The 27416-nt window shown below is 39.8% G+C and overlaps 1 protein-coding gene across 2 annotated transcripts in view; it reads left to right on the top strand.

Moving 5' to 3' along the window:
• LOC137979542 (kinetochore-associated protein 1-like) overlaps positions 1-27416 on the top strand; it is an 82162-nt gene that overhangs the window by 48687 nt on the left and 6059 nt on the right. For both annotated transcript variants that reach the window (XM_068826812.1, XM_068826813.1), the window contains exons 38-67: positions 456-557; positions 1142-1323; positions 1659-1770; positions 5874-5995; positions 6520-6588; positions 7136-7275; positions 8468-8524; positions 9380-9481; positions 11426-11554; positions 11913-12029; positions 12147-12256; positions 12819-13029; positions 14203-14295; positions 14753-14854; positions 16435-16528; positions 16742-16800; positions 17265-17502; positions 17973-18046; positions 18908-19103; positions 19975-20051; positions 20585-20629; positions 21229-21290; positions 21645-21714; positions 22278-22384; positions 23395-23530; positions 24865-24960; positions 25116-25172; positions 25593-25647; positions 26304-26367; positions 26863-26992. In XM_068826812.1, the coding sequence (XP_068682913.1) occupies positions 456-557; positions 1142-1323; positions 1659-1770; positions 5874-5995; positions 6520-6588; positions 7136-7275; positions 8468-8524; positions 9380-9481; positions 11426-11554; positions 11913-12029; positions 12147-12256; positions 12819-13029; positions 14203-14295; positions 14753-14854; positions 16435-16528; positions 16742-16800; positions 17265-17502; positions 17973-18046; positions 18908-19103; positions 19975-20051; positions 20585-20629; positions 21229-21290; positions 21645-21714; positions 22278-22384; positions 23395-23530; positions 24865-24960; positions 25116-25172; positions 25593-25647; positions 26304-26367; positions 26863-26992 (3208 nt within the window). The remainder of the gene's footprint in view (positions 1-455; positions 558-1141; positions 1324-1658; positions 1771-5873; positions 5996-6519; positions 6589-7135; positions 7276-8467; positions 8525-9379; positions 9482-11425; positions 11555-11912; positions 12030-12146; positions 12257-12818; positions 13030-14202; positions 14296-14752; positions 14855-16434; positions 16529-16741; positions 16801-17264; positions 17503-17972; positions 18047-18907; positions 19104-19974; positions 20052-20584; positions 20630-21228; positions 21291-21644; positions 21715-22277; positions 22385-23394; positions 23531-24864; positions 24961-25115; positions 25173-25592; positions 25648-26303; positions 26368-26862; positions 26993-27416) is intronic.

The raw sequence follows: 27416 nt of genomic DNA, 5'->3' as shown, positions 1-27416 counted from the left end.
AAGTGATTTTTTCGTTATTTTGGTGAACAACAATAAACGACACGTAACTGCGTAACGCCTTAAAAGAGTTGTTATCAGGCGTTGGCCGAAAATAAAGACAAATTTGGGGTACCCTTCTGGTAAAAAAATCAATTGACGTAGTTATGCAATGTTTGTAGCTTGGAATTTGGGCTTGATTTGACAACAAAACTGGTGAGAAAATATGACTAAAGGAAAAGGTACTAAAACCTCCAATTGTGTTTAGAACCCTTTAATTGCTAAGGGTGTACAAAATTGAAAGCAAGGTGGTTTTAAACGGTGAAGGGTTGAGCCACGGGAAAGTTTTGATTAGAAATTGGAAATTCGAAATTTAGACGTTGATACGTACAATTATTATTGATATTATTCAACGGTCTTCGTGATAACGATGGCAGGCCTCGTTACTAACTGCAGTGTAAATTGTATCTTGTTTTCAGACTCGGCGAGCTAGTTGGTCTGACCAGAGCGAATGTGCGTTTGAAACTTACGCTTGAATTGCTTTCCAAAGGGCACAGTGCTCTTGCTCTTGACACTTGCAGGTGGGTTCCTACCTTTGATGTGGACAAGAGGATAAGTTAAAAAATGTCTCAACAATTTTGTGCGGGGTTGTAGACATCGTTGAGAACATTGAATATTGTGTTTTGGTTTACATTTTTATCGCCCATACTGGCCCTAGAACCCAACAACGTAAGTTAAACAAACCAGGTTCGATAAGTTAAAGTTCACACGACAACCAGGCATAGTCTGTAGCTACTCAGGTTTGGAATTGAAGGTAACTTAACAAAGTCACAGTTCAGAGACCCGTTGAACTGTAAAATGTGTTAAGTTACTTTCACCAGGTTTACTTAAAAATCCAACAAAAAATTGTCCTGGAAATATCTTTATTCAATCTGCTTCAGCATACGGACATTATAAACTCAGTAAGTCAACCATTATTCATGGTTTGGGCTCAAGATTTGAATGCAGGTGCTCTTGCATGGTTACATTTGGATCGATAGTTTGTTTTCCCAAGTAGACAATAGCTGTTTTTATGCTGTTAATTGTTTGTTTGAATTGTTTCTATTCAGTCTCACAAGCTCTAAACTTCAAAGTTCCTGACTCGTGATCCTTTTTATCTCATCAGAGAGCTGATCGAGACAGCTCCGTGTGAAGCATCTTCTCAAACGTTATACATGGTGGCTCGGAGAGTTTGTGAGACGCTGTCTGAAGGGAATCTTACTCAGATGGATAAGAACAAGAATTTGTATGATATCACACATTCTATCCACCAGCTTCTGTGTCAAGCCTGTACACACTGCTCAGAAGGTTTGCAACCTTTTGTTGTTTGTCTTTTGACATTTCTCAAGATGATGAGCCATTGCTAGCTCTCTTATGCAGTCTGTGATGTTCTTAACTTTCTAATGGAGAAGTTCATTAATCTACATCTCTGTATCGTCTATTGTTCTTCATGTAGCATTTTACAACCTTAAATAGCTTAAAAATGGTTGTTGGTTTGAAGGAGCAGTTTATCCAGCATTTTTCAATGCCCACTGGCTCGTAAGGCCTGCAATTTGCTCTCATCGCAAGTTTCCCTTGAGTCTTCTGGATCTTTGACCGATTGCAAATTGAAAATTCGTTTTACTTGTTTATTTAATGTTTAGATTTGTTGTGTGACTGCGCTGAGTTGTGCAAGTGTTGCCGTCTGACAGAAAGTGTTTACTCACAATGTGAGAGTGGAGATTATGGATTTTCAGTTCAGTCAAGTCCACAAAGGTGACGAGATTATAATCCCTCAAGTAAATTTTCATTCTAATTATTGCTTTGAACAGTGAAAGACGCGTTCAGTGATCAGTTGGGAAGCGATCATATTGAAAAGCCTTGTTTAGCGACTGACACGATTACAGTGATTTTGTTAATAGTAAAAAATCGTACAATCCCGAGTACAAATGCAATTTGGAGTAAGTGATGTTTTGAAAGTGACTTGGCTGTTTCAAGAACTGTCACAGCATCACAGGTTTGTTTCCGTTATGTGCAACTTTTTTTTTTCGTTGGAATTAGACTCAACAGTATTACCTTCATCGATTAAAAATAAATAAATAGATAAATAAACTTGTTTATTATTATTTATTGTCGTGCAAAGATAAAACTGAGTATTTAAACTGTAACTTCGATTCTGACAAACCTTCATTCAGTTATGGGAGAGTTTCATCTAGGTTTGAGTACTCTTGTTTGCACAGTTAAGTACTTGTTACCTTTTGTTTTATAACGTGATTACCGTTTGTACTGGATATAGCGAAACTACTTAACATGTAAGTACGCTGACGATTGCACCATCTACTCGTGCGTACAACCTGATGACATCAGCGATATGCAAAGTGTATTGAACTGTGTGTGTGCATTGGCGGACGATAACAAGATGGCAATAAACTCGAAGAAGATTAAAGACATGTGGGTCAACTTTCGTCAAACTTCAGAATCTTGGAGATGGCTGCGGAATGGATACTTGAAGAAAGAAACAGAAGGAATGATCGGCGCAGCTCAATAACAAGCCCTGAGAACCAACTCAATCAAGTACTACATCGATAAGACAAATGACTCTCGTTTGTGTAGACTGTGTGGAAAAAGCTCGGAGAGTGTGTGGCACGTTGTGAGCGGTTGTTCTAATTTAGGACAAAAGGAGTACAAAAAGGGCTGTGATAGGGTAGCATTAAGAGTCCACTGGGAGTTGAGTAAAAAATATGACCTTGAATTTGAAGAGAAATGGTATGAGCATCAGCCTCTAACAGTGATTGAGAATGATCAGGTGAAGCTAGTGTGGGATGGTACTATCGTCACTGACAGACGCGTACCACACAACTTGCCGGACATAACTCTTGTTTTGAAAGATAAGCATCAGTGGCTACTGGTTGATGTTGCTGTGCCGGATGAAAGGAATATTGTGATTGAAAGGCCGTTTACACTACAGAAACGTTGGGTACGGACCCGACAAGAAAAGAGTAGACATCTAAGGCCCTAAAACCAAAAAAACACGGGCTTCCTTTTTTACGTCAGCTTGCTTAATAACCTCATTGATCGCATGCGCACTAAAAATCCGCGGAGCTCTGGGCTCAAGAGTGCTGTTGATTTCAACATGGCGGCTGGCGAGAATTCACAGGAAAAGGAGTCTTGCTCCGCTTGGAAGGACGAAGAAGTTGAGTTTCTTATTGATATATTCTCGGAGGAAACTATTCGTAGCCATGCCCGGTAGCAGCATACAGCTGAACCAGTTACCGTAGTCTCGTACCAAAAATTGGTCCGATCCCCCAAAAGTACAGTGTAAACGAAACTTTCGAAATTTGGTACTTAGACCTCTTTCGGTTCGACCTGCGATCAAACATTATCCGTGTAAACGGCTAAAATTACGCAGTCCATACCACTTTTAGGACGGGTCCGTACCCAATTTCTCGGTCTTGTAAACGGCCTTTGAGTCTTGGAAGATTAAGCGATACCAGGAGTTAGCATTCGAAGTAGGACGGATACACCAGGTAAAAGTTGTAGTGGTACGATTGTTTATTGGAGCCCTTAGAACAGTCTGGAAAGACTTTGCGAAGTGGCAGGAGTACCTAGGTATACCGGATATAACTGGCAGCGGCCAGATGACGGCCTTGTCGGGAACATCACACATCCTCAGAAAAGTGCTGCGTCTCTGAGCTGCGGGAAGGAACTGAGACGTGGCATAGAACACCCAGCAAGAATTGAAAGCTGGAGAGAATCTCATACTACTACTACTACTACTACTACTACTACTACTACTACTACTACTACTGCTGCTGCTGCTGCTGCTGCTGCTGCTGCTGCTGCTGCTGCTGCTGCTGCTGCTGCTGCTGCTGCTGCTGCTGATGATGATGATGATGATGATGATGATGACGATGATGATGATAGTAATGATAATGATAATAATAATGATAATGATAATAATAATAATAATAATAATAATAATGGTATTTATTCACAAAATAATCGCACCGTCTACAATACAGTGAATTGCAATTTTGAAGAAACTATTAAGACCACAAAATGTAAGAAAATAAAATATATATGTGATAAAAATATATGCAAACATTTACTTTCAGTTTACTCTAAGTATACTCAAAGTTTCCCAACCCTAAATGCCCTATACCATATGACTTACTGCACATTGTTGGGAAAAAACTTTACAAACCCTTGACGGAGGAACAAGGCTGTTAAGGTGCGAGCCGGGCATACAAATCTTCTTGAAGGGCTTTATACAGATGATGTCATGTCTCTCGTCCAAACGAGGGTATCCAGATACTTCGAGGGCCTTGCAGTAGGAGTGTTTAGGAAACATTAATCTGAGAGCACGTTTCTGTAATGATCCGAGTTTCTCTGACAAATATGCTGGTAATGATGTTCCCCAAACAGGACAGCAATATTCAAGAGTTGATGGAATCAACGTACTATACAGGCATAGTAGATGGGCTGCACATATGCATGTTTCATAACTCGAAGAATATGTAGACGTCTGGAGCTTTTAAGTATCATCGCATCCTCATGGGCATTCCACTTCAAGTTGTTTTGGAGTGTAAGACCTAATTCCTTATGTGAGTGGACTCTTTCAAGGTCTACACGATCGATTGTTAGGTCAGGAGTACATACGTCACAAAGGAGATGACCATCTTTTTGCACTTTCGTTGTAAGATGCCCAGTGGTTAATTCGATCAAAGGCCTTTGAGAAATCTAGTACACATGCTCTGAGATATTTTCCAGGCTGATCTAGAGCAGACAACCAACTGTGGATTAGATCTAGAAGACAATAGGTGGTAGATGAACCCTTAAAGCTGCCATAGCATCAATGATGTGACCAATATCTTCAAGTATCCAAGATACAACAAAGACCTCCAGCACTTTAGCTAATATGGGAGTCAGAGATATCGGTCTTGTATCTCCTTCACTTGATGGTTTCGATGACTTGAGAGATGGAGTGATGTGCGAATCTCTCCACATTGGTGGCATGACGGTCGTCAAGAGCGATTTATTAAAGATTGTAGCAACTGGTACTGCTAAGTCATAGGGGAATTCCTTTAAAATGCGGGGAGGTAGGTTGTCAGGGCTAGCCTCCCTGGTGCGCCTGTATGGGCAGGAATTCCTTCATACTGAAAAGACGAGGTGGAGCGTAACCCCAAAAGGTGTTTAACACTTATTGGTCTCCCACCAGACAGTTTGCCTCCCTCCAGTCGTGAAGAAAAGAAGGGCAGGGCACTACAACATAACTGAGCACCCATTTGAGATAGTTTTAGATGGTCAAATAAAGGTACTATTATAGCCATTTTTGTTTTTATTTTTTCGCACTGGTAACTTAATTGGGAATGTACAGACTTGTTGCCATATTTTTTGTATGGAAACCCAATCTTTCGAATTCTATAGTCAGCAAGGTTTTGCGGTGACCGCAACGATCAAATGGGAAACACTACAACAAACCAAATAGCTTGGATTACTAATGAGTTATCTGGCTTTTCTCAGCAATTGCAGCGAACGAATTAATGGTGGCAATTGCGACAGTCACAGCGCTCGTATGAAAAACATAAATGAATTTAAAAACAACAGGATTTAGACGTAATATAACATGTTATTATGACATAATATGCAATCGTTTCAATTGAACCTCTTGCAAAAGGCTTATAACTTCCATAGCCGAGTCAATCCTAAGGAGCTAATAGTCTTGTGTTCCCTCTCCCCGTCAAAAAGACAACATGGATTTCATTTGGTATGCTTTATAAGTCTGATTGATTTGCTTTTTGTTAGCGCAATTAGCAGAGCGCTTTTGTTCACCTTTGTAAGCTTTAGAGTTATTTTCAACATTATTCTTGCTATTTCAGCTCCAACCAGGACTCGTTTAACGACTGGATGTTTGGAAAAAGGTTCAAAGAAGATTCTTTGGTGTTGGATTCTTTCATTGCTATCCCACTGGCCGCCAAACTTAGCATTGCTGCTGTACCTGGTACTGTCAAGATAACTTTTAAAAGATTAACTCTTTGCTTGGGAATGTGACCACCATGGTTCTCGTTTTTCTCGAATCTACCTTAATCAGAGGGCTATGGTATATTGAAAAGAATTTTTTTTTGGGTAGTAACAAATGTATGATCCTTTGTTTACAACGGGACTATGGGGAAAATGGGGAACAAGAGCAAGCGAAGAATACTCTACTCCAAGCTTACTGGTCGTATTCTCGCCAATTTTGCGTATCGGTACTTTTGTTGCTAAAGGCCTGCCTCAATTATAACCTCTTTGTTACTGTTGTGTTAGCCTACATCATGCACCTTTTCTGGAAGCTAAGACTTCTTATTTTCTTTTCGGTTGTTCCCGTTAGGGGTCACCACAGCGATCATCTGCCTCCACCTCTCACACCAACTAAATTCTTGTCCTCTTTCATCACATCCATAAATCTCCTATTTATTCTTCCCAATGCACTTTTTCTGGAAGACATTTCCTTAAAATGTATCTGCTTGTGGTCGTTTAAAACAGGTGACAGTCCGGATAAGCAAGGTCCTTTTTATCACTTTCGAGTTGCTGGAAGAAGACAACTTTGTCAAGGTGATAATTCTGTAGAAGTTGTTGTCTTTTTTACTGTAGGCAAGCTTTTCCCTTCATTTGCATGATCTAATCAGAGTTTGTACTAATCAATGAAAATCGTCGCCCAAGATTGGAAAAAAAAACGAAGATTATTAGAGCGCTTTCACATGACGTCAAGCGGCCCTGTTGGTGTACTAAAACAAAGCAATGGTTGCCATGATGGTGAATCAAAGTAATCCTCTGGGAATTAAACTCTATTTTTATGCAAATACTTTCTTTGTTTCGGTAATCCAATATGGCTGCTGGTCACTTGAGTAAAAACGCTCTATATGTTTCTTTGTCTAAGAAATAAGGTGTTTTTTGTTTTGGATTTTGAAGAGATTTCCTCGAGGAATGCAAAGAACGTCCCCACTCGTGGAATATCTTTGGAAATAATTTTAGTAAACAAAACCTTTTTTGGTCAATGGGAAGTCTTGGAAAGTGGTCATTGAAAAAGAGTTGAAAATAGCATAATAGAAAATGAAAATATTATCTACTGTGTGGCTAATAATTGTTTTGTTTTTCAAAGAATCTAAGGCAGACGAGAGTGGTGAAGGGGCTAACCAAATGTCTTCATACTTAATGTCGACCAGTGGGGCTGGGTTAAACATAATAAGGCACCTGCAAGAGAACAGCCTGTGTCACCTCGCTTTACAGTATTTAGTGGAGGTGAGCCTTTGAGGAATTGTAAAATGAATTATGGTCAATACTTTTACAAACCTTAGGTGAAAGGAGTATCATCCTTTCATCAAGGTAAATACAGGAACTAGTTGTCTGTACTGGGGCAAAACGTGATAATTCCACCAACTAACTCAGCTGTCATCACCCGAAGCTTGGGCATGGAAATTTCCTTAGATGATAGGGGTACCAACCATTCTCATGAAGGTAAATGAATGAAATACATCACGGCATACGGTGAAACATTTGTCCTGGGGGAATGGGGGTGACGAAGAGAGGAAGTAATTTGCCTGAATGGAACTAGTTGTCTTTACTAGTCTATCCATCAATTGACTGGGTTGACAACATCCTGAGCTTCGGCAGGGAAATGCAACATAAGCTGTTGCAAAAAGGTAACTGAAAAAATGGAGGCTTGAAGGGGAATGGATGCCATGGCCAGTGACTGCACAACTGACTGTTCTTCAAATTGAGCTATCGATCCATCTGGGAAAAAGGCAACTACAACATGAAATTAAGTCGAGTGGACAGTACCTTGCAGCTCATTGTAAGTTTGTATCCTCTACGCTGGCAGAGGATTTCTTTGCAGTCAGTCAGTGCATCGCTTGTTTTGACTCTTTATTCCACCACAACATTTGCAGGGTAGCAGAAATGTCTCATCTCATGAGACATAGAGGTGCATCACGAGCCTGATGGGTGATGTCATTATGGCCTGGTTTTCACAAGCGGCACAAGCACAAACATTACAGTTCTCATTTAACAGTGAAAACGGCCTCGATCAAAGCATAAACGCAAGCTCAAACACAACGATAATTTTTTTTTCTTTCCTTGTGCTTGCATCTAGCTTGTGTCGTGTGAAAGCGACATACAGCATAAGCACAATGAACTGTTCTACGTCTTATAGTGCCTGGCCAATTAAAACCACTTGTTCCGAATTTCCCGCGTGTGAGCTTATGCATGTCGACACTCGTTTTCACTCAGCATAAGCTACTTATGTTTGCGCTTGCGCTTGCGTCGCCAGTGAAAAAACCAGGCATTTGTAAGATTTTGAAAAGTCGCATCCTTTACTCGAATGTGGCACGGTCTTCCCAATTTTCGCGTATGTGTGGGTCCACTAATTAATAATCAAAATAAAACGATTCGGTGCTTTTATTACTCTGATATTTTATTCTCAATACCCCGCTAGACACTTGGTCTCTGTCTTCAACACTTTGCATCTAACAACATGTTCAGTACGGGAGAGGTAAGAACATATATCTCAATGCTGTGTAGACGAGTAGGGGGAGGGGTTGTTTTGGTGTCTTGACAAATAGTGCAATGTTTTCCTCGTGCAAGGTAGTGAAGAACGGCGTCTTCTTACAGAACTGAAAACATTTTTAGTTAAAACTGCCTTTTCCCTTGCATTTTCACTTTTCTAACGCGACGCATTTTTTTAAGTACTAGCCAAACCCAGAACACCATTGGCATTTTTAATGATCAATGATCAATTCCAAATTCATTTTGTATACTTTGTTTTGTTTTAACAAGCAAAAAGTAGATGCTATAAAACGTTAGGCAGTGAAAGCACTCGTTGCCTTAAGTTGAGCGAGTGTGAGAGAATGATTAACACATTAAATGTAAGATATTACAATTGAACCCAATGGGAACTCGGAAAAATCCAAGCCCCAGATGGGATTCCAACCCACGACCCTCCGTGATCTAGTACGGATGCTCTAACCTTTGAGCTACTGGAGACTCAACGGTGAGCAAGGGTAAAATGTGGGTATTTGACTCGAGCTGCGTCAAGCAGCCACAATGATGCTCTCAGTGTGACTGCGCGATGCAGTGATGAGCTATGCTGTCAGTCGCTATTTGACTCTTGGTGCGTGATGCAGCTTGAGTCTATGTAAATACTTCCTTAGTGTTTATATGTCAAAATCTTTGTTAAAGTTTAAAACCCTTGACCATACTTTATCTACAATGTACTTACATGATTATTGATAACGTAACCAAAGAGTCAATTGTTGATCTTCGGAGTGGCGAGTATAGCTTGACAATACAAGCATCTTTTTGGTTCATACTTGTCTCGTGCCTAACTCTTGGTGCTTATGTTTTTAAGGAGGGAGAAAGAACAAATCAGATCGAAAAACAGAGAGTAGCCAAGATAGCTGCTATGGGAGCAAAAATGATAAATGAGTTGACTGGTACCCTCTTGAGAAAGGTATCTGATATTTAATGTGTTTTGATTGGAAATGCGTTTCAATTAATATCCCCTTAAGAATCATTTTGAAAGAAAGCGGATGTCAATGAGCCATCACACGCTGTTATCTCAGCAACCTCGTTCTCAGGGTCTCTTTGTCGATGAGGAGAGACCGTGGGAACGAGGTTGGTATCTCAGTTGGTTGAACATCGTACTACCACGCGGGAGGTTGGGGCTTTAATCCTTGGCTGGACCAGCACTTAGGGGTTTTAAAATAACTGGCCTTTGTAATCACATGTGCAAATGGGTATGCTTTCAAGTCTCTTCGGACAAGGACTGTAAACAGTTGGCCCTGTCTTACAACTCTCACAACCTTTCAGCGTTTCTAAGTCAGTGCGACGTTAAAAAAAACCCTCACACTCTTCGCAAATAGAAGGAGTTCGCGGTGTTGTGGCCTCTTGCGAAGGGTGGCTGGCCTGGCAGTTATGTATTGAAAAGGTTTTCGGTGTATGTGGCCACATTAGCAGAAACAGCCACAGGCAAGGAGACGTCGAAAAAAATTAATGGTCTCGTTATGTTCTTCCAATAATTATCTAACATTTTACGGTGCTTTGTATCATTTCGTTTTGATACCATTTTTGAATGTAATGAAAGTTGTGTTCGAACTGCTTGATTAAGTAACTTGCATCGACTTTATCAGTGCAATTTTTAGTTTCTTGACACGATAAAATTTTCGGACGACATTTCTCTGGCTTTATGCGACTTGACCGTAATTCCATTTTTCCTTTCTCACCTATCACGAGTGATACTTGTTCTGTGGTGTGCCTGTGGCAGCCACCTACGGTGAAAAAGCGGTCGAGTTTCTTTTTTTCTCTTCTTCACGGTCACAAATTGCGATGTTTTTTTAAAAAATTCCCATATTCTACGGGACGTGTTTTGACTTTCACCTGATCTGGGGTCCGTTTCTCCAAAGTCTCAGAACTTTTCGGGCCTTTTCCCACTGTATCTTAAAAACGGAGAGATTTTAAGTCAGCAAACTTCGCCATCATTTTGCTTTTTGGTAACTTGAAAACATGTTAAAAGTCCAACTTATAAAAGGAAAGGGAAGAGTCAATGAGCCGCCTCCTCAGAAAGCTTGACCGTCTCCTTCCAGTCAGAAAATGTCAGACACAATACATTTTTAGCTCGAACGTGAAGTCGCTGGAGATATTATAAAAGCTTGAAAAAAGTTTGTTTGACGTACAAATTCGTGTCCACAATATTTTTTTGCCCCGCGCACATGAAATGTTAATTTAACTAGCATTCCAGTATTTCTTATCAGACTCCAAGCAAGTGTCAATTCCATATGTGAAAGTTCGTCACTTAAAATCGACCAGATTGCTCTAAACTGCATCTGTAAATGTCTAAATTTGAAAAAATCCCTAGGGGAGCATGCCCCGAGACCCCCCTAGAAGCTTGTGTCCTTTGGGCACTCGCTTGAGTGCCTTTAGCACCGAACCGTCTCCACCTTCCTTATGACCTGCTCCCGAAAAATATTTTGAGAAGGCTGGAATAGTATTTCCCATATTTTGATTTTTGATAAGTCACTCAAACAGTAAAATGGAAACATTTTTTTTTTTGAACGTTTATCACAGTATGTATAGTAGCTCTTTTTCACTGGTAACTTTATATTTTTCTGTTCACATCTGCCTCTGTCTTATTGCTGAAATTGCTTGAATTGAATTGATAAGCGATCCGGTTTAGAAACGATCACACTGTTGTTGTGCTGCGAGCGTTTTTCAACGGCTGGGGGATGTTGAAAACCAAACAGACTGGCTTCAAAAACGCGTGTGCGGGCAATTTATGGCTTAGAAGGAGAAAAGACAAGCTCAGTGCTTGCAAAGTATTTGCATTTGCATTTTACAGTGCTAATCAATCATAGTTGGTTTACACACGAAAATGAAGTTAAAGTGAATTGGGTTTCAGGTGTTTAACTGCAGAACAGTCGATCATGACGTGGGCCTTGCGTATCTGTGTTCCATTCCAAAACAGACTGCGTGCCAATACTTAATGGGTGGAACTAATTTTCTTGGTGGTAGCTGCTCGAAAATTCTGGTGAGAAGCAATTCGTGTAGTGGAGTTGTGTATGTGTCTTGTGTATTTATATATTTCATATCAAGTATTATGTAAGTTTTTACGCAATTCAGTCTGGTGACTGCCGTCTAAAATGCTGCAAAAAACTATCTATATCTATCTTGTCTCTTTGCCATTATAAAACAAACGACCGGTTTTTACCAGCGTTTTTACCGTATTGAAAGGCAAAAAGGCATGTAATGAATGCCCAGATTGATGCAGTTGTATTTGGATGAAATAGACCCTAAGGGAAAGTATTTAAGGCCGCAATATCAGAATCTAGTGCAATCTCTGCTTTTGGCGCTCTGTGATCTCTATTCGTTATTTTCTTTGTTTACAGGCCTTCGCCAAGGTGGGCATTGACTATGCTCAACTATGCAACGAGCCTGCTTTACTTGACAAATGCCAGGACATAGCCACCAATGCTACTTGGGGAATAAGACTTGGACGTCTAAAGGTACAATCATGTCGCAAATCAATCTATATCTGTCTTTGTGCTCTCATTTAATGTGAAATAGTGGTTTTAGTGTAAGCAATTTCCTGTCATAATATGGATTTGTTTTGTCTTCATAAGATGTCTTTAAAGGATGTGTACAAGAGTGATCGAGAAGAGAAGTTGGCTATTCTTCCAGACCTGATGCAGAATCAGCAGATAACCCTTGAAATGATTCAGGAGTTTTGCAGGTAGGAATACTGGAACATTATTCACATTGCCTGCTGAAAATTTATACTTCCTGCAGATGTAAGGAGAGAGGGTTACTGTCAAGGTGTCAAATTCAGAAAATTATATACACCACTTTTTCGCTGGTCAGGTTTGTACAACTTGTTACATGTATAAAAGACGACAAGCATGACCACTTATTATACCACACGGCAGTGTCAGGAACCTCAAGAGGTTTTTAAATGATCGGTTCTTATGAACATGTTATCTTTTCTTCAAGTTAATGGACTTAACCATCAAACTTCTTGATCAGTCCTGAAAGATTCTAGAGCGTCTCTCCTCAGACATCCCAATAGACCATATTCGTATTCTCAGTATTGGACTGGAACTAGATTGCAATGCAGGCTAATGCAGGGGAATATATTAAACAGGTTTTGCATTTGAAAAGACTCCCCTGCATTAGCCTCCATTGCAAGCTAGTTCTAGTCCAATACTGAGAATACAAATGTGGTCTATTGCATCATGAAGGAAATGGGCATTCTACCTGAAACCTCCACTGATTATGCGTCCAATATTTTCCTGTAGGGCATTTAAATTAGACGAGGACAGTGCTCTACTGACATATGTCAGGCAGCAGTTGCTTCCACCAGCAAGTCCTACCTCGTGCTCCTCCCCTCTTTTATCCACACAAGTCAGTATAGAGGAGCTTCCTTATCAGCAAAATGTGAGAAAAGTGGTCCATAAAATCGCTGGCACAACTGCCCTTCTCAATCTTCTGGTTGAAGTGGGATCAAAGGTATTCGAGTTCAGTGTTGAATGTTTTGGCCTTTTTAAACTTATTTCATCTTAACAAACACGTTTAAGTAATGGTGGATTAACCTAAAAGTGAAAATAAAAATTGCCTCGAGGTAGTCTGAGGTTCAAACTACCAAAAACAGACGGAAATCCCTGCAAGGGAGGTTAGTTTTGGCTCGAGTTAGCTAGTGGTTCTATGGAGTAGTTCGATCTGACAAAGGGCTAACGCAGGAAACGTGAGCTTTTAAAAGTCTTTACGGTGGTGCCTGAATTTGCCATATCAACTCGGTTGATAAAACCGTTTTCTCTGTTTCACGTTCCCACCGATGCAGCACCCCAGTTTACTAAACCCTTTTATTCCTATGGAGTTAGTTTTCAAGTTTTTAGAAACTCTGGGAGCATACAAGCAACTTTGATACCAAAATCATGTTTTTTTGGACTCAACATGCAGATTTTCCAGTAATGTTTTGTCATTGTTTTCATCTTGGAACTCTTTTCTTCGAGAACTTTTTTGTTCTCTAACAGCAAACAAGCTAAGGCAGCTTATAAAACTCTGTGTCTAGATCCTTTTGGCAATATTGTGCAGGACGGAGTTGGTTTTCAAGTTTTTAGAAACTCTGAAAGCATGCAAGCAACGTTGATGCCAAAATCATGTTTTTTGGACTCAACATGCAGATTTTCCAGTAATGTTTTGTCATTGTTTTCGTCTTGGAACTTTTTTCTTCGACAACTTTATTTGTTCTCTACCAGCAAACAAGCTAAGGCAGCTTATAAAACTCTGTGTCTAGATCCTTTTGGCAATATTGTGCAGGACGGAAATCTTAAGCTTGTCGGTCTACTGCCGCCAAAGTCCGCTCATAATAGGCTGCTAAAATCTAGGAGAGTTTTTAATATTCCTGTCTGCCAATCAGACTTCTAGAAGAATAGCTTTGTCATAAGCCATTGCGACATTTTTTTTATGTTTAATATTTCTAATCATGATACAACGTATATGTCTTTTCCCATATTTTTAAAATTGTGGATTAATATGAAGTTTAGTAATATTGTAAATAGTCGAAAGACTGCAATGTGCTTTTATATGATGTGATATGAAATAAATAAGTCTCCTCCTTCTTCTTCTCCCTTCGTCGTATATGTGACATTGTTAGATAACATTTAACCTGATATTTCACAGGTGGAACCTTATGACTATGACAGAATTTTGTTTATATTGGAGTTAATCAAGCAAATGTCCCGTGAGGATGACGCCACAGCCAAGGTTGAAAAGGTCAGCTTTCTTGTTTTTCATTTCACACATCCCCAATATACAACCGACCCTCTGCTACCAGTTATGTTTGCCAGTTATGTCACATTTTCGTCGAAAAAAGCATCTATGAACCACTTTGAAGGACAGAACTCCTCACACTGCCAGAACAAATGCCATGATTACGATGTACGGAACTTCTGCGCCTGCGCTTATAAACCAACCACTGACCACTAGCAACACGGGCAATCTTAGTTGTTAACTCCTTTAAATTGCATTTAAATGGTTATGTAATGGGATAATTGTCAGCTGATCTGACTTATTTCATTGGCCTACCGCCCACGAGTTTCCTATAACTAAGTTGCAGAGTGTCTGAACTAGCAATTGAAGCATTGATGATAAAAGCAAGTTCGCTATTGGTTGATTCATCTGTCTATTAACATATCTAATCTTATTCATTGCGTTTACTTATCCCTTTTAGGGAATTCAATTGCTGGAGTATTTATATCAATATGAACGTAAAGCATCGCCATCCAGTTATGAAAAGGCGTTTTGTAATTCGAAGATATCAGACGGTGAAAAGGTAACAGAACATTAGATATTTTATCTCGACTCGGTTGGTCTTCACTAGATCACGATAGTTAACTACACACATGGAAATACATTAAGAAATAGGCCTTTTTTTTTGCAACATTTCGTCACGTGGCCTTTTTCCATAAACACGGTGATTCTGCTGGTTTCATGAAGTTATTTTTCCAGAAATAAAAAGATCAGGTCATAAGTAAGTGTATCGTAAGTATATCATTTAAACTGGTGTTGTTACATTTGAAAGAATTTATAAAAATTTGTATGGGAAAAGAAGGCTTTGCCACCCAGTCACGCTTCAATGATTTCATACAAATTCTTCTATTTTTCTAAGTTTTCAAACCGCTTTAAAATTCTTCCTTTGAAATATGAAAGTCTGAATATTTCCACCCTTGCACATTTATTCTCGCTTATTTTACTCATGGTAAAATTAGGAGTCTAGCTCTGTTTGTGGCACGTAATTATAAAAAATTACACTGGAGGGCAAAAGCCCTTCGTAAACAAAAGTATGAAATTTTCAAGTGTTGAAAATGGTCGTACAATCTTTAAAGACCTTAAGTAGTATTTCTCTGAAAATTTGTATTCTGGCTACGTCAAACACAGTCTTTCCATTTCTGGAATTTATAAAGTCCGAACTTTAAGTTCACTATTTATCAGTCATGCGACCAGTTTGTTGCAAATGGCCTGTTGCACTCTACTCAGTTCAATCACCATTATGAATTCAATTACTATTACTAATAATCAATACGCCCAACATGGCGGCCGTTTACAGCGGACATCTTTGATACTGGACATCCACATTATGGTCAATTGACATCACTCAAAAGAAGGTATCCGCTGACCAGTATCCCTTGACCATATCCTGGGCTCAAGTTTAGAGCTCATCGAGGCCCGCTGTCTCTTTTAAGTCGACCGCGTACCAAGTACTGGTTTTCCATCGAATCTGGCCTCCTTTTTCTTTTCTTTCACTACCAGTGGTGCGAACCAACTAAACGAGGCCTTGACCCTCACAGCAGCCTGATGCAAAATTGTTGCAAATAACTTTTATGGTTGAAATTTCACTGGTTTTCACTGGGTGGCGGTTGTGCGTAGGAAACATTTCAGACGGTTTTTATTGCTTTCACATCTCATAAGCGCCGCCCTGATGGACCTCTCTAGTCTCGTAACAGAGACTTGTACCTTTTGACTGGTTCCAACTTGTCTGGGGCATTTTTCAGCTCCATTTTCTAGCTTTTAAAACCTTTCATTCCCAAGATCTGACTGCTGTTAATTCTCCTTAGTGGCTGCCATACATTACTTTTATGTCAGTTATAACAATATGATGATATATCTAGACCAAAAAAACCCTGGTGATAAATTTCTTCATTCTCTTCACCAGTATGCTTAAAAATGTGTTGAGCTTGTCAGTAGAAAATTTATGTCAAATACTCTTTGGAGTCAAAGGTTTAATTGCGAAGCGTCACTAGAACACATTACTTGCACGCAAATCAACCGTCCTATCCAATGGCCCTCTCTTCCTGCAAATATGCCGTGTGTGGCGATGAAGATTTTATAATTTTTTTTCATTTTTTCATTCAGGTTACATTGGAAAGGGAAAGCGTGTTGTCACCTTTGTCCAAGTTGAGGTTGCCTTACCATCCGCTCCTTTATGGTGATCCTTGGAAAGTTCTCAGTAAGTTAGTGAACTGGATCAAATGTTTGGCTGTTATGCGTCGATGAAAATATTTATTGATATGGGCGCATTATAAGTTCATAATTATTATTATTATTATTATTATTATTATTATTATTATTATTATTATTATTATTATTATTGTTATTAATTTTTTTATTTTGGCTTGCGTGTTTGGTGGACATTAATTTGTATTTCTGGTTCCAATTGCAGCTCCTGAGCTTTCAGAGGACACAGTTCCTAAACTTGTGGGAATCGCCAACTTGCTGAAGGTATTGTAATGCCAATGACCACCTTCTTTATTTGTCAGAAAAACAGATTGTGTGTTGATTGTTAGGCGAAATCCTAGTTCTGTTGTCGAAGCGTCATATCAGGAATATCCCGGAAAACGCTTTGAAGAGAGATGTTCGGGACCGAAGTAAATGGGGCTGTTGTCGCTCATTATAAGACCTGACCTGTTTAAGCAGTTTGCTCATCCAATTCAAATGTGAGAATAACTTGATCATGGCGTAATGGAGTAGCAGAATTTTAGGGTCCGTTATAAATAATGCAAACCAAACAATTGACTTGATAAGGCATCTTACACTCGATACAGAAACGTTTTCACCGATTCACTCTGCAGGATCACACTCACGATCTTGTTTTACAAAGCCTCAGGCTTTCAGTTGCTTACAAACTTACTGCATGACTTCTTTTTTTCTTGCTTTTCTTTTCCATTTTTTTGTTTGCCTGTTAGCTTTCAATCGACCAGCTTTATTTGACAGCCATTCGAAACCTCGCTCGACCTTCGACATCAGCAGGAGATTCCTCCACCAGTGATACTAACCTTGGTGGCAGCAGTGCAGTTGAAGGATCAAGCAGCCATTTGGCCAAGAATTACAACAGCGAAAAGGCCAAGACTATGCTATACTCCATCAAAAACAAGGAAATGGCAATTGCAGCCGCCAAATGGATTGCTCAGCAGCTGCCTCTTGGTTTGTGAATTCCTTTTCTTTCTAATTCAGTCTTCAATTTCTTAATTTTGTATTCGGTTTACTTGCCTGCGTTCCTAGCATTCCTGTGGAAACGAAGAGCTCTGAAGAGGATTTTTCGCATTCGACAATTTGAGCGAGCTAGCAAGAAAACATGGCCAGAAGAATTTCTTCGGATCTCTTCGTCCATACAAGCGGGCGCTTCGACAACGGCTAAAATCATAGCCTGGGAAGTCCTCCTCTCGGCTTGCTTCACCTCCATGAGTTTTCTCGCCTTTTTCCCCAACACGGACCGTGGTCCCAGGCTACTAAAACAAGAAAGCCCCTGTATTCTCTATGGTTTTTATTTATGACTTACTTAAAACTCAATTATTTTGAAAGTATGGACTCGTGCAAGAGATGCAGCTAATATTGAGCAGCAATTTCCCTTTTTTCCAAAATCATCCTTCTTTGCTTTGTTTCATGTTTTTCAGGTGAAGAAAAAATAGACATATTGAAGACCTGTGTTGACCTCGCCATGGCCTGGAAATCATTTTGTTCTAAGCAGGTAAACTTTGCCGTACCATAAATGCAGCAAATGAAGAGTTGCAGGGTACTAGAGTGTAAAATTTATCAAGAATGGAAAAAAAACCCCGGGAATGTTACCATTGGTGGAATCTTGCCTCTTACACAAGCTTTAAATTCGCATGTAAGCTTCAGAAACCATGGGAAGGTTAGAAAGTCTTTCCTAGTTCAGTTTCTTTCTAAATCTACTTTGAATCCTTTGGGCACTAATTTGTATGATCCGAGAGGTGTACGAGGCAGAGTCGAACGGCTACTACGATTATTACTTGAGATGCTCTATCATTGATCTATTGGTGACTCGTGAAACCTACTTAATTGGATTATTATAAGTTCAGCTCCATTGTATTCTGATGATGATGATGACGATGAACTTGTAAATTGAAATCAACTCAAATAAACGCAAATCAAATCACGTTAGTTTTTAAGGAGAGGGCGAAAAAGGAGCACCCGGAGAAAACCCCTCGAAGCAGAGAAGAGAACCAACAAATTCAACCCACATATGATGCCGAGTCTAGGAATTGAACCCGGGCCACACTGGTAGGAAGCGAGTGGTCTCACCGCGGCACCAGCCCCGCTTTCTTTGGGACCGAAATGTTGGCATTGCTCGCAATAATACTCGATGATATTGTGAATATTTAGTTGGAACTGAGTATTCCGAGGGTCACTGCTTCGAATCTTGTTAGCATTTATTTTATCTTTATGATTAGACACATGTCAGTGTGTGATACTAACTTCATTATATCTTCCATTATCCTAGCGTTAAACTGCTACTCATTACAATATCCCAGGAATACCTTTCAAGAACTTGCACGCTTTGATGATGCATTGTTTTTGCTTCTTGAAGGATGAAGAAAAAGCCAAGTATACGCACAGTCGCCTATTGGAGTTAACTCGAGGCGTAGCCACGGAGCATATCCTTTATAAGTATAACATTACAGATTCTGCTATTGTCTCTTTGACAAGTAAACCAGCGAAGCTGATTTGTCAACTCTACGAGAATTACGGTGCAAGAGAACCAGGCAGTGCCTATCATCCACCAGGTATCTAATGAGAGATGAACTTACTACCAGCAGCTATTTCACGACAAGAACAAGAACAATCGTCATTTATTACAAAAGAGTTGAGAAAAGATGCATAATTATTGAATAAAATGAAACTGAGGGCATGGGCCAGAGAAGCCTGGCGGGTAATGATGCGCAATGTAAGCGTGAAAATGATTAGCACGCTAAGATGAAACTCTCTACAAAGTTAAATGAATTCCCTGGAGCGGATTCGGAGCCACCTTAGAATTTTCCAACAGTGAAGGTGGCTCAGAATCCGCTTCTGAATTTTTTTTTTTAACTTTTCAGAGAGTTTTATCGTAGTCTTTCAATCACTATACAGTAACAAAAATTGGGTGTCACCTAGTTCGTTTTTGTGATAAAAAAAATTTTCAAGACAAAATATAGGGTGTTAGGGTTAGGCTCTTTTGTTGCCCAGGTGAACTATTACGTCATATCGATGATTGCATCTTGTTAAGGAATTGTTGGTGTTTTACCTGGTACCGTTACTTTGCCGATATTTGAAAGAGTTGCTTAGATTCAATCCCTCGAAATAGTACAGTTTGTTGAAAGTATTGAAACTGGCTTGAGCCTTCTTAAGCTGAGAGTCCTTCGCACATTTTCACTGACGTTTGGCAAAGAGCCATTAATCTGTTCAGTCGTGTCAATAGCAACTTCAGTTCTTGCATTGTCAAAAGGTTGGCTGAAGGCCTTTTTGAATTCTTGCTCAGTACTTTGGAATATTTGGTCAGGGATTTGCTAAAAGCTAATCAGTATTCCATCTCTAGTTCTCTAGCGTTGAGTTGCCTATGATGGGTAATTATTTTCACCACTAAATGATATTACATCTAAAACTGTTTTTGCCTCACAGACATCAGCAAAGCCACATGCGAGATCGCAAATGTGAACAATACAATAATAGAGAAGATCAGACTGCATTTGATTGAGGTGATTGGAGCGTCTTACCTTCATATTCAAAGTGCATCACTCAGTTCATTTGTACTTATGGATTAAGAGATGACTGCACAATTTTCAAGAGGACATTTCCGAGTTCATGTCTACCTCCTCTTCAAAGCGAGGCTAAGTGCGAAGTTTTTCTTATGAAAATTAGTTTTCATTCATATGTAAAGTAGAACTAATTACCATCACAAAAACTTCGCACTTAGACTCGCTTTGAAGACAACACCGACATGAACTCGGAAATGGCATATTTTGAAGGGAAGTTCTCGTTGACATTTTACTCGCAGTCTAATTCCCCTGCCAACAACGTTTCTCCTTCTGGCGTTGTGCAAACTATATAGATTGTGGATGGGCGGACCGATCATTTTTTAAAAAGTATGAGGAGCCATGAAGAGTCACCACTCGCTCCGTCTATAAGACATTAACTTTTGAAATAGAAGACTCGTAAAGCAGTGAGCCGCTGTGAAAATAAACGTGCAGAAGCTTGAGTAACCGACAATTCTACTCACTGTCTTCCTCAGAAATGGCTGCCTTCTTCATCTCAGACAACAGGAGGAGACCCCGAGGTATTTTATTGCGGTACCATTAATTTTCAGATATTGTGTCCAACGGCAGACTTTTCCCAATTTCTTATATAGAGGGGCTTTCAATTCATTAAGCATCGTAGAATCACATCCTAAGATATTACGTTGGACAAACACACCCGATGCGGCGAATCGAGTAAGCCATTGATATGCAAAGCAGATGCATGCGGTCAGTTCGAAGCTCGGGGAAAAGTGCAATTGGTTTTACTTTTGCGTTTGCTGGGTTGAAAATGTGGGTGAGTTTTTAACCAATTCCGAAACATAATACTGCAAAACCAATGCAATCGTGAAATCAATTACGACACTGAATACAATAGCCAAAAGAACAAAAATCACTCGCGCAGTTAACAACTACAGCAAAGCTCTCTTATAATGCATGCACACTCTGGCGAGTAAATAGTTTTAGTGATAGACGTTCATTTGAACTTCCATACAATCTCTGTATTCTCACGCTTGCGTTTTTTCCTACTTCGGCCACTTTTCTGCTTGCCTTTGGTGTCCTCTTAAAACAGCTCCAACTGCATACACAAAAAAGAAATTTACATTCATGCATTGACAGCTTTACGTTTTTTTTATTTAAGTTTACCAGCCCTGGAGATGAGGAAAGCGATGAAAGTGAAGAGGATGAGCAGAACTTGAAGAGGTGCATGATACGTAAAAACATTTGGGACAGTAGCATCATCCTTGCTCAAGCTCCCTATGACTTGTTTTTACTCCTTAAGTTCCGAGGGAAGGTTATGCGCGACAAGCTACCCGACTTACACCGATTGAAATTGGAATTCAACAATGGGATGGCCTAGTGGCAGTAGCCTTCTTCTCGTTCTAGGAATCCGGCAGGATTCAAATCCGAGAAGGAACACTACAAGTGTGTTTTTTTTTTTCGATTTTTCCCGTGAGAAAAGAAATCGAAGTGTAGTTGAGACCCGAAGAACATTTTCTGTTGTAAAGGTAGCCTGATTCTGAGTTCACTGGTGTTTTTTTTTTTCATTTAATCAAGGGTAATCTACATTATGCAGAGCAACGACCAAGAAGCTTCTGTCAGATTTCTTCTTAATATTGCAAACAAGGTAAAATTGGTAACATTTGTTAACTTGAACACAATTTCTTCTTTGGGATCGCAGACATTTTTTCTTTGTGTAGCTTGTTGAGCGGCCGTCTTCCGCATCAGTGCTAGAAGTCACGCACGCTGTGCGTCCCTATCATTTGAGCAACTTGAAGTTCTACAAACTATGTGTGGGCTCATTAGTGCTTTTGCCTTAAGATACTTTCTCTGTTTTTGATAGCTAACTTGTCGCTGGTTATTGAGGACAACAGGCTTTAAATTGCAGAGTTAACTGAAATTTGCAAGTTCGTCTAATTTTTGAAGTAAAGTTCTTTCATAGCACGATGCCTTCTGCAAGCATAGTCGATGTTTATAAATTAAAATATAAATAATGACGTCAACAGAAATTCGTCCTTACCTTTTAAGAAGATTAGGGGACGAAGTTTCTACTGTGCTCCTCTGCCGTTAGAACGGTATTGGCTATTCAAACAGAAGGTTTTGAAATGTACTCCTGCTGTAAAAGTTTGTTGTCCCCCGCCAGGTGATGCTGAAGCGCATAATGATCAACTTTGTGGTTTGTCGTTTCAGACTGGTTCATCCAGTAGTTGTCGAGTTCGATCTCTCCGTGCCCTTTTCTCCGTTGCTCCTGGAGAATTAATCGAAAGGCTGTGTAACACCTCAGTTAACTTAATCAGGTGGGTTCATTGATTGGCCCTCTGAATCGTTCTTTTGGTAAATTTATTCAATGATTTCTTTATTTTCTTGTTTCGAATTCGTTTTTGTGTATGTGTATGTGCGGCAATCTTGGTCATAAATTAGTGTACACCTGATGATACAAACAAGTCAACCTCCCCTTTTCTATTCAAATTGATGTAAATCTGAGTCTCCTGCTCAAGGGTTCGTTCTAAAAATAGAAAGATACGCGCAAAGGTTGACTCAAAGATCTACTGCATATGGAGGCTCTTGGTAATGGGCTCCTGGTTCACGTCGATCTGGAGCTTGGCTGTAGTGTCCGATTTGAAAATTCATTATTTCCTTGGCATTGAGCCAGGTTAGGTTGCTTTAGCAGCTTATCTCCGATGAAATCGCTGCATTGTCTCTTTTCGCATCCCTCGGGTAAATAGTTATATTGTTTATATGCTCCTTTGACTCGTCCCTTAATTAGACAGTTGGATTCGTTATTTCTTTTAATGGTATAGCGATACTCACCGTTACGTGACCTATTGTCATACATGTGCCAACCAGAGACCTATTGGCTGTCGAAACAAAGGATTCTTTTGTTCTGCGGTTGGCAAAATTTAAATAATAAAAGAATTGTTTATAAATAGTGAAGTCTCCTATAATTGTTTCTATAAATACCTGAGTGGTTAAACGTGGTACGCATTATCATTCGCAGTGCATGCTAAACTGGGTTCTAGATGGACCTGCATATGTGTTCTTTAGTTCGTTTTGTCTTGGATCTAATGCAAGGCTTAAGTATTTGAGCATGTAATGCTGTCCAGTAGCTTCAAGGACTCTCTTTTGACCCCCAAATTGATACTGCTGTCAGGACTAAAGTCTAGTTGCACTTACTAGTAGTTAGAAAGTAGTCGGCCCGCAAAAAAATTAAATAAGGCCTTGTACTGCCATTAAAATTACCTGCCGGAGGATTACTTGCTGAATTTTACTTTAATCGGACTTATAACCTCTTTCCTCCCACTGATAGACAGCAAATGCAGGCTCTAGTGTGTTTGGCAGAGCTGGAGGGGCTGCATATACAGCAGACGGCAAGTGCATTTGACAAGTGTAACAAAGAGGGACTGGTACGAGGCCTTTGGAGAAACCACAAGCATGAGAAGAAGGTTCGTATTTGACCGGTGTCGACAACTGTCAATATGGATGTGCGAGTGAAACACGAGAATTTTGTTTTAATTATCGACTTGGTGGCTGAGGTGTTTTGAGGATTAGCCCTTCGTCAGAGTTGGTTGGCGAAGGGTTGACGCTCAAAACCTCAACCATTTTATCTTTTGACGATGGCAATTCGACCTTTTTCAAGTCGGGTGATTAAATCAAATTTTTGCTCTTCGCAATACGAGAAGACTGCATTTTAATGGAAGCACATTTTAATAGAAAACACATTTATAACTGATTCCAAGCTCGATCATTTTATGTTGATAGAACTTTTTAATAATTTAAACTATATAAAGAATTTTGAATAGTTATTGAGATATATAGTTTTTTTATTTACTTCTACTTCTTAAATAATAAACTTCTTTTTAAATAGTTATTGTTTATTTTTCGGACCACAATGTAAACTGCTGGTTTTTTCCCAGTAATTGTGTCGATCCAATAAAGTTATTATTATCATTATCATTATCATTATCATTATCATTATCATCATCATTATCATTATCATTATTATTATTATTATTAATATTATTATTATTATTATTATTATTATTATTATTATTATTATCATTATTATCATTATTAAGCTAATACATCGTTGAGCTTTATCCTTGTTGAGATACTCCACCGTGCCTGGAAGTTGTTTGTCCCACTCCCGAGCTTTTGAGTGGCAAGGGTCTCTCCTCTTCAGTAGGGAGTTTAAGAAACGACGACGGCAACTGCAATGATAATGCAACAAAAAACAATATCATTGGTTAAAAGGGGAAAAATAATCGTGCAGCCCGCATTTCAGCTCTTATTTTTACGGTTCTCTGCATAACGACTTAAAATCAACAAATTTGAGGTTTTGACGGCAACGCGAGCGTGCAAATGTGAATGTGTCGTTCTCTGTTTGTACTCCGAAACCGCTCGCACCAATTCATTTTCAGGTTGATTCGGCCATTTTGTGCGACGTGAACCAGATGGAATAATTTCGGAAGACTTACGATACTGCAAAGTTATATTTTGTGGTGACGTTTTCGTCGACGTCTTCGTTCTCGATCTTAAAGTCCCTAATAACAGTACATACTGCTTTGCCATCCTGTTTTCAAAGACATCTACATTGCAAAGCAGTTTGTCGGTCGTGGAACAAATGACTGAGTGGCGGTTTTGCGAACTTTTACGGTCCATTTTAAAGCAAGATCTCTTTCCTTCAGGTGAAAATGGAAAAAAAAAGGTTTGATTTTAATTTGGTGCACTTTAATGCCTTCGATGGAAACCCTGATATATTGTTTTTTGATACCATTAGGCTGTTCGTCTCGTAGCAGACTTGTGTCTTGATAACAACATACACGACCCTCAGTTATGGAACAGTGTTCTACTGCAGCTACTGGCTTTTGGAATGGTTAGTGATTGAATTTGACAGATCAACTCCTTGTCTAACTGGCTGGCTTAATGACTGACTGATTCACCTGTTCCGCCTGGGCTTCTCAGGCAGAAACCCATCGTTCATGATGGCCATTCTTCTCTGTTAATCTGTGTATATTTCTTTTTTCCCAGCTCAAATATCTTCGACGGGTTTTGGTTAATTTGGCGGGGATCTCTGCTCTGTGGCAGGTATGTTACTGATCGCCTTTTTTGAGAGGCCCTCATACTTAAAAGTTACGGCGAGACCAGAAATTATCTGGCATCTGAGGGGCTCCAAACTAACATTGAATCAGAATGGATCTTTACAGTTCAACCCGCCTTACCGTGGCCACCCGGAAAACTTTCACATTTGACAATTACGTGTAAATACGTCAACTCAACAACCCATGCAACGGTATTCAACTTACAACTGCGCCATCTTTGCAAGGAGGCTTGAATGTCAATCAAATTCACACATATTGATTGGCGGTCAATTTGTAAAAACCTTTGTTTGGTGGCCACGGTAAGGCGCGTCGCACTGGAATTGTACGAAAAATGGACAAGGAACCAAATGTAGTTGTTGAATTAGGTCATGTTTCCATCAGTTGTTTCCTTATAATTCCCATCCAGGTTCGCTGTTTGCCTCAAGTGTGGAGAAGTGTTTTAACAGCGCCTTTTAAATCAGGTAGGGAAAAACATGATCGGTGGGAGCAGAGGAGTAATTAGTTTAAACTCCGAAGGAATGTCGTTAAGCTTGAACCTTACTCGTTGGGCAGGACGTAGCTATTCAATCGCTCTTTGGTTTGGTTCAGAAAGCAATACTTCACGTAATAGAAACAACACGAGAGGGTGATATGTAACATGCTTGTCTGCGGAACCGTCGCGATTATATAAGCCAAGAGAAAATTAGGGGACAGAGAGGGAGGCCCAGGGCGTTGGCCGGGATATGTCATGTCCACGAAAGTTATTTTTAGAAGAGCGAAAGTCTTTGTTCTAGCGGAAGTCTGTCTTCCGAGACGTCCACATGCAGTCTTGCCTCGCTCACAGGTTTTTAGTGAAAAGAGAAAATGGCGGCACACGTGGAAGGCTGATGAATATATATTTTCTTTGAAACATCAGGCCGAGGTTGGCCTGCATGCGGACGTCTTGGAAGACAGACTTCCGCTAGAACAAAGACTTCCGATCGTCTAAAAATAACTTTCGTGGACATGACATATCCCAAGGGCTGGACTGGGAGCCTCCCTCTCTGTCCCCTCATTTTCTCTTGATAAGCAGTGAAATAAATGATTCACTTAAAGTACCAATGGCAAAGGCAATCAGCAAATGATGTCTTCCTTACAGTTTCATCTCCGCTATCAGATGATGAGCTTGCAGCTTGTGAAGAATCGGCGTCGCTTCTTCAAAGGTTAGTTTTATTTTGCAACAACAGAAACGTTCTGTTTAAAGACGTTGAAAAGAGACGTCACCTGGCCTAGCTTCCAACAGTTTCTTTATTGTTACTCAGTAAGAGAGCACTCGAAGCATGATCATCAGAACTCAAAAACAGTGCGATTGTCCCCTAAGCCTTTTTTAATAGTTCAGTTTCAGGTGTTTCCTATACTGACTCAGGGAGTATTAGACAGCGCACGATATTATAGGAAACCGTAAATTCCTAAGTGTAAGAAAAATACGAGGGACTAAAATTTGGCGGATGTTAGTCATAAGTGGCACATTTATCTTGTCTTGCAACCAAACAGATGCCTAGTTTGAGTGCTTCTCCTACTAAAGTGGAGGAAATTTTTTTTTTATCTAGACTCAACTTACCCCCTTCCATTCTTCCCCTCAAACTTTCGACGGTCCTTAACCGACTAAGTGATAGGTATCACTTAGTCGGTTCGAGCTATTTTTCTGATCTTTGAAGGTGTCCCCTACTCTTGGATCTTGATGTGCAATCCATTGCCGTCCAGTTCCACAAAGTTGGTCTCCAGGCCCACGCACTGGCCTGTCTCTTGCTCATTCCGTCAAGCACTGCGCGCGAGCAACACATTCAGGTTTGTACCATTTTTACTCTGCTACACTGCGCCATATTTTGAGGATTAAATAAAGTTAGGATGAAACAGGAAATAAATCTTTTATCAGCTGCCTTTATTATTAGCTTAAACAAAGTTTTGAATGCTCGGGAATTATTCTAAATTTTTGTTCGAAGTGGGTTATATGTTTACGTGGCCATCAGGACAGAATTAAAAACTGTCTGCCTCAAGGGGTACTGCAGCCATTGGCTTTGCAAAACCTTAACAGGATTTTCTCAAACTTATAAGTCCGTGAATCAAAGAAGAGGTACCAGAGGAGGGAACAAATTTTCGTCACACTCCGTCAGGCATTTGTTAACTTTCTGTTCCGATTTTAACCAATTTGGAACCATTTCAAAAAATGGTATACGTGCAACATTGAGCCAAATGCGACATTGTGGTAGTG

This window comes from Montipora foliosa, chromosome 12 (genome assembly GCF_036669935.1).
Source record: "Montipora foliosa isolate CH-2021 chromosome 12, ASM3666993v2, whole genome shotgun sequence".
Taxonomy (NCBI): domain Eukaryota; kingdom Metazoa; phylum Cnidaria; class Anthozoa; order Scleractinia; family Acroporidae; genus Montipora; species Montipora foliosa.
This window is presented reverse-complemented; position numbering and strand designations above follow the sequence as displayed.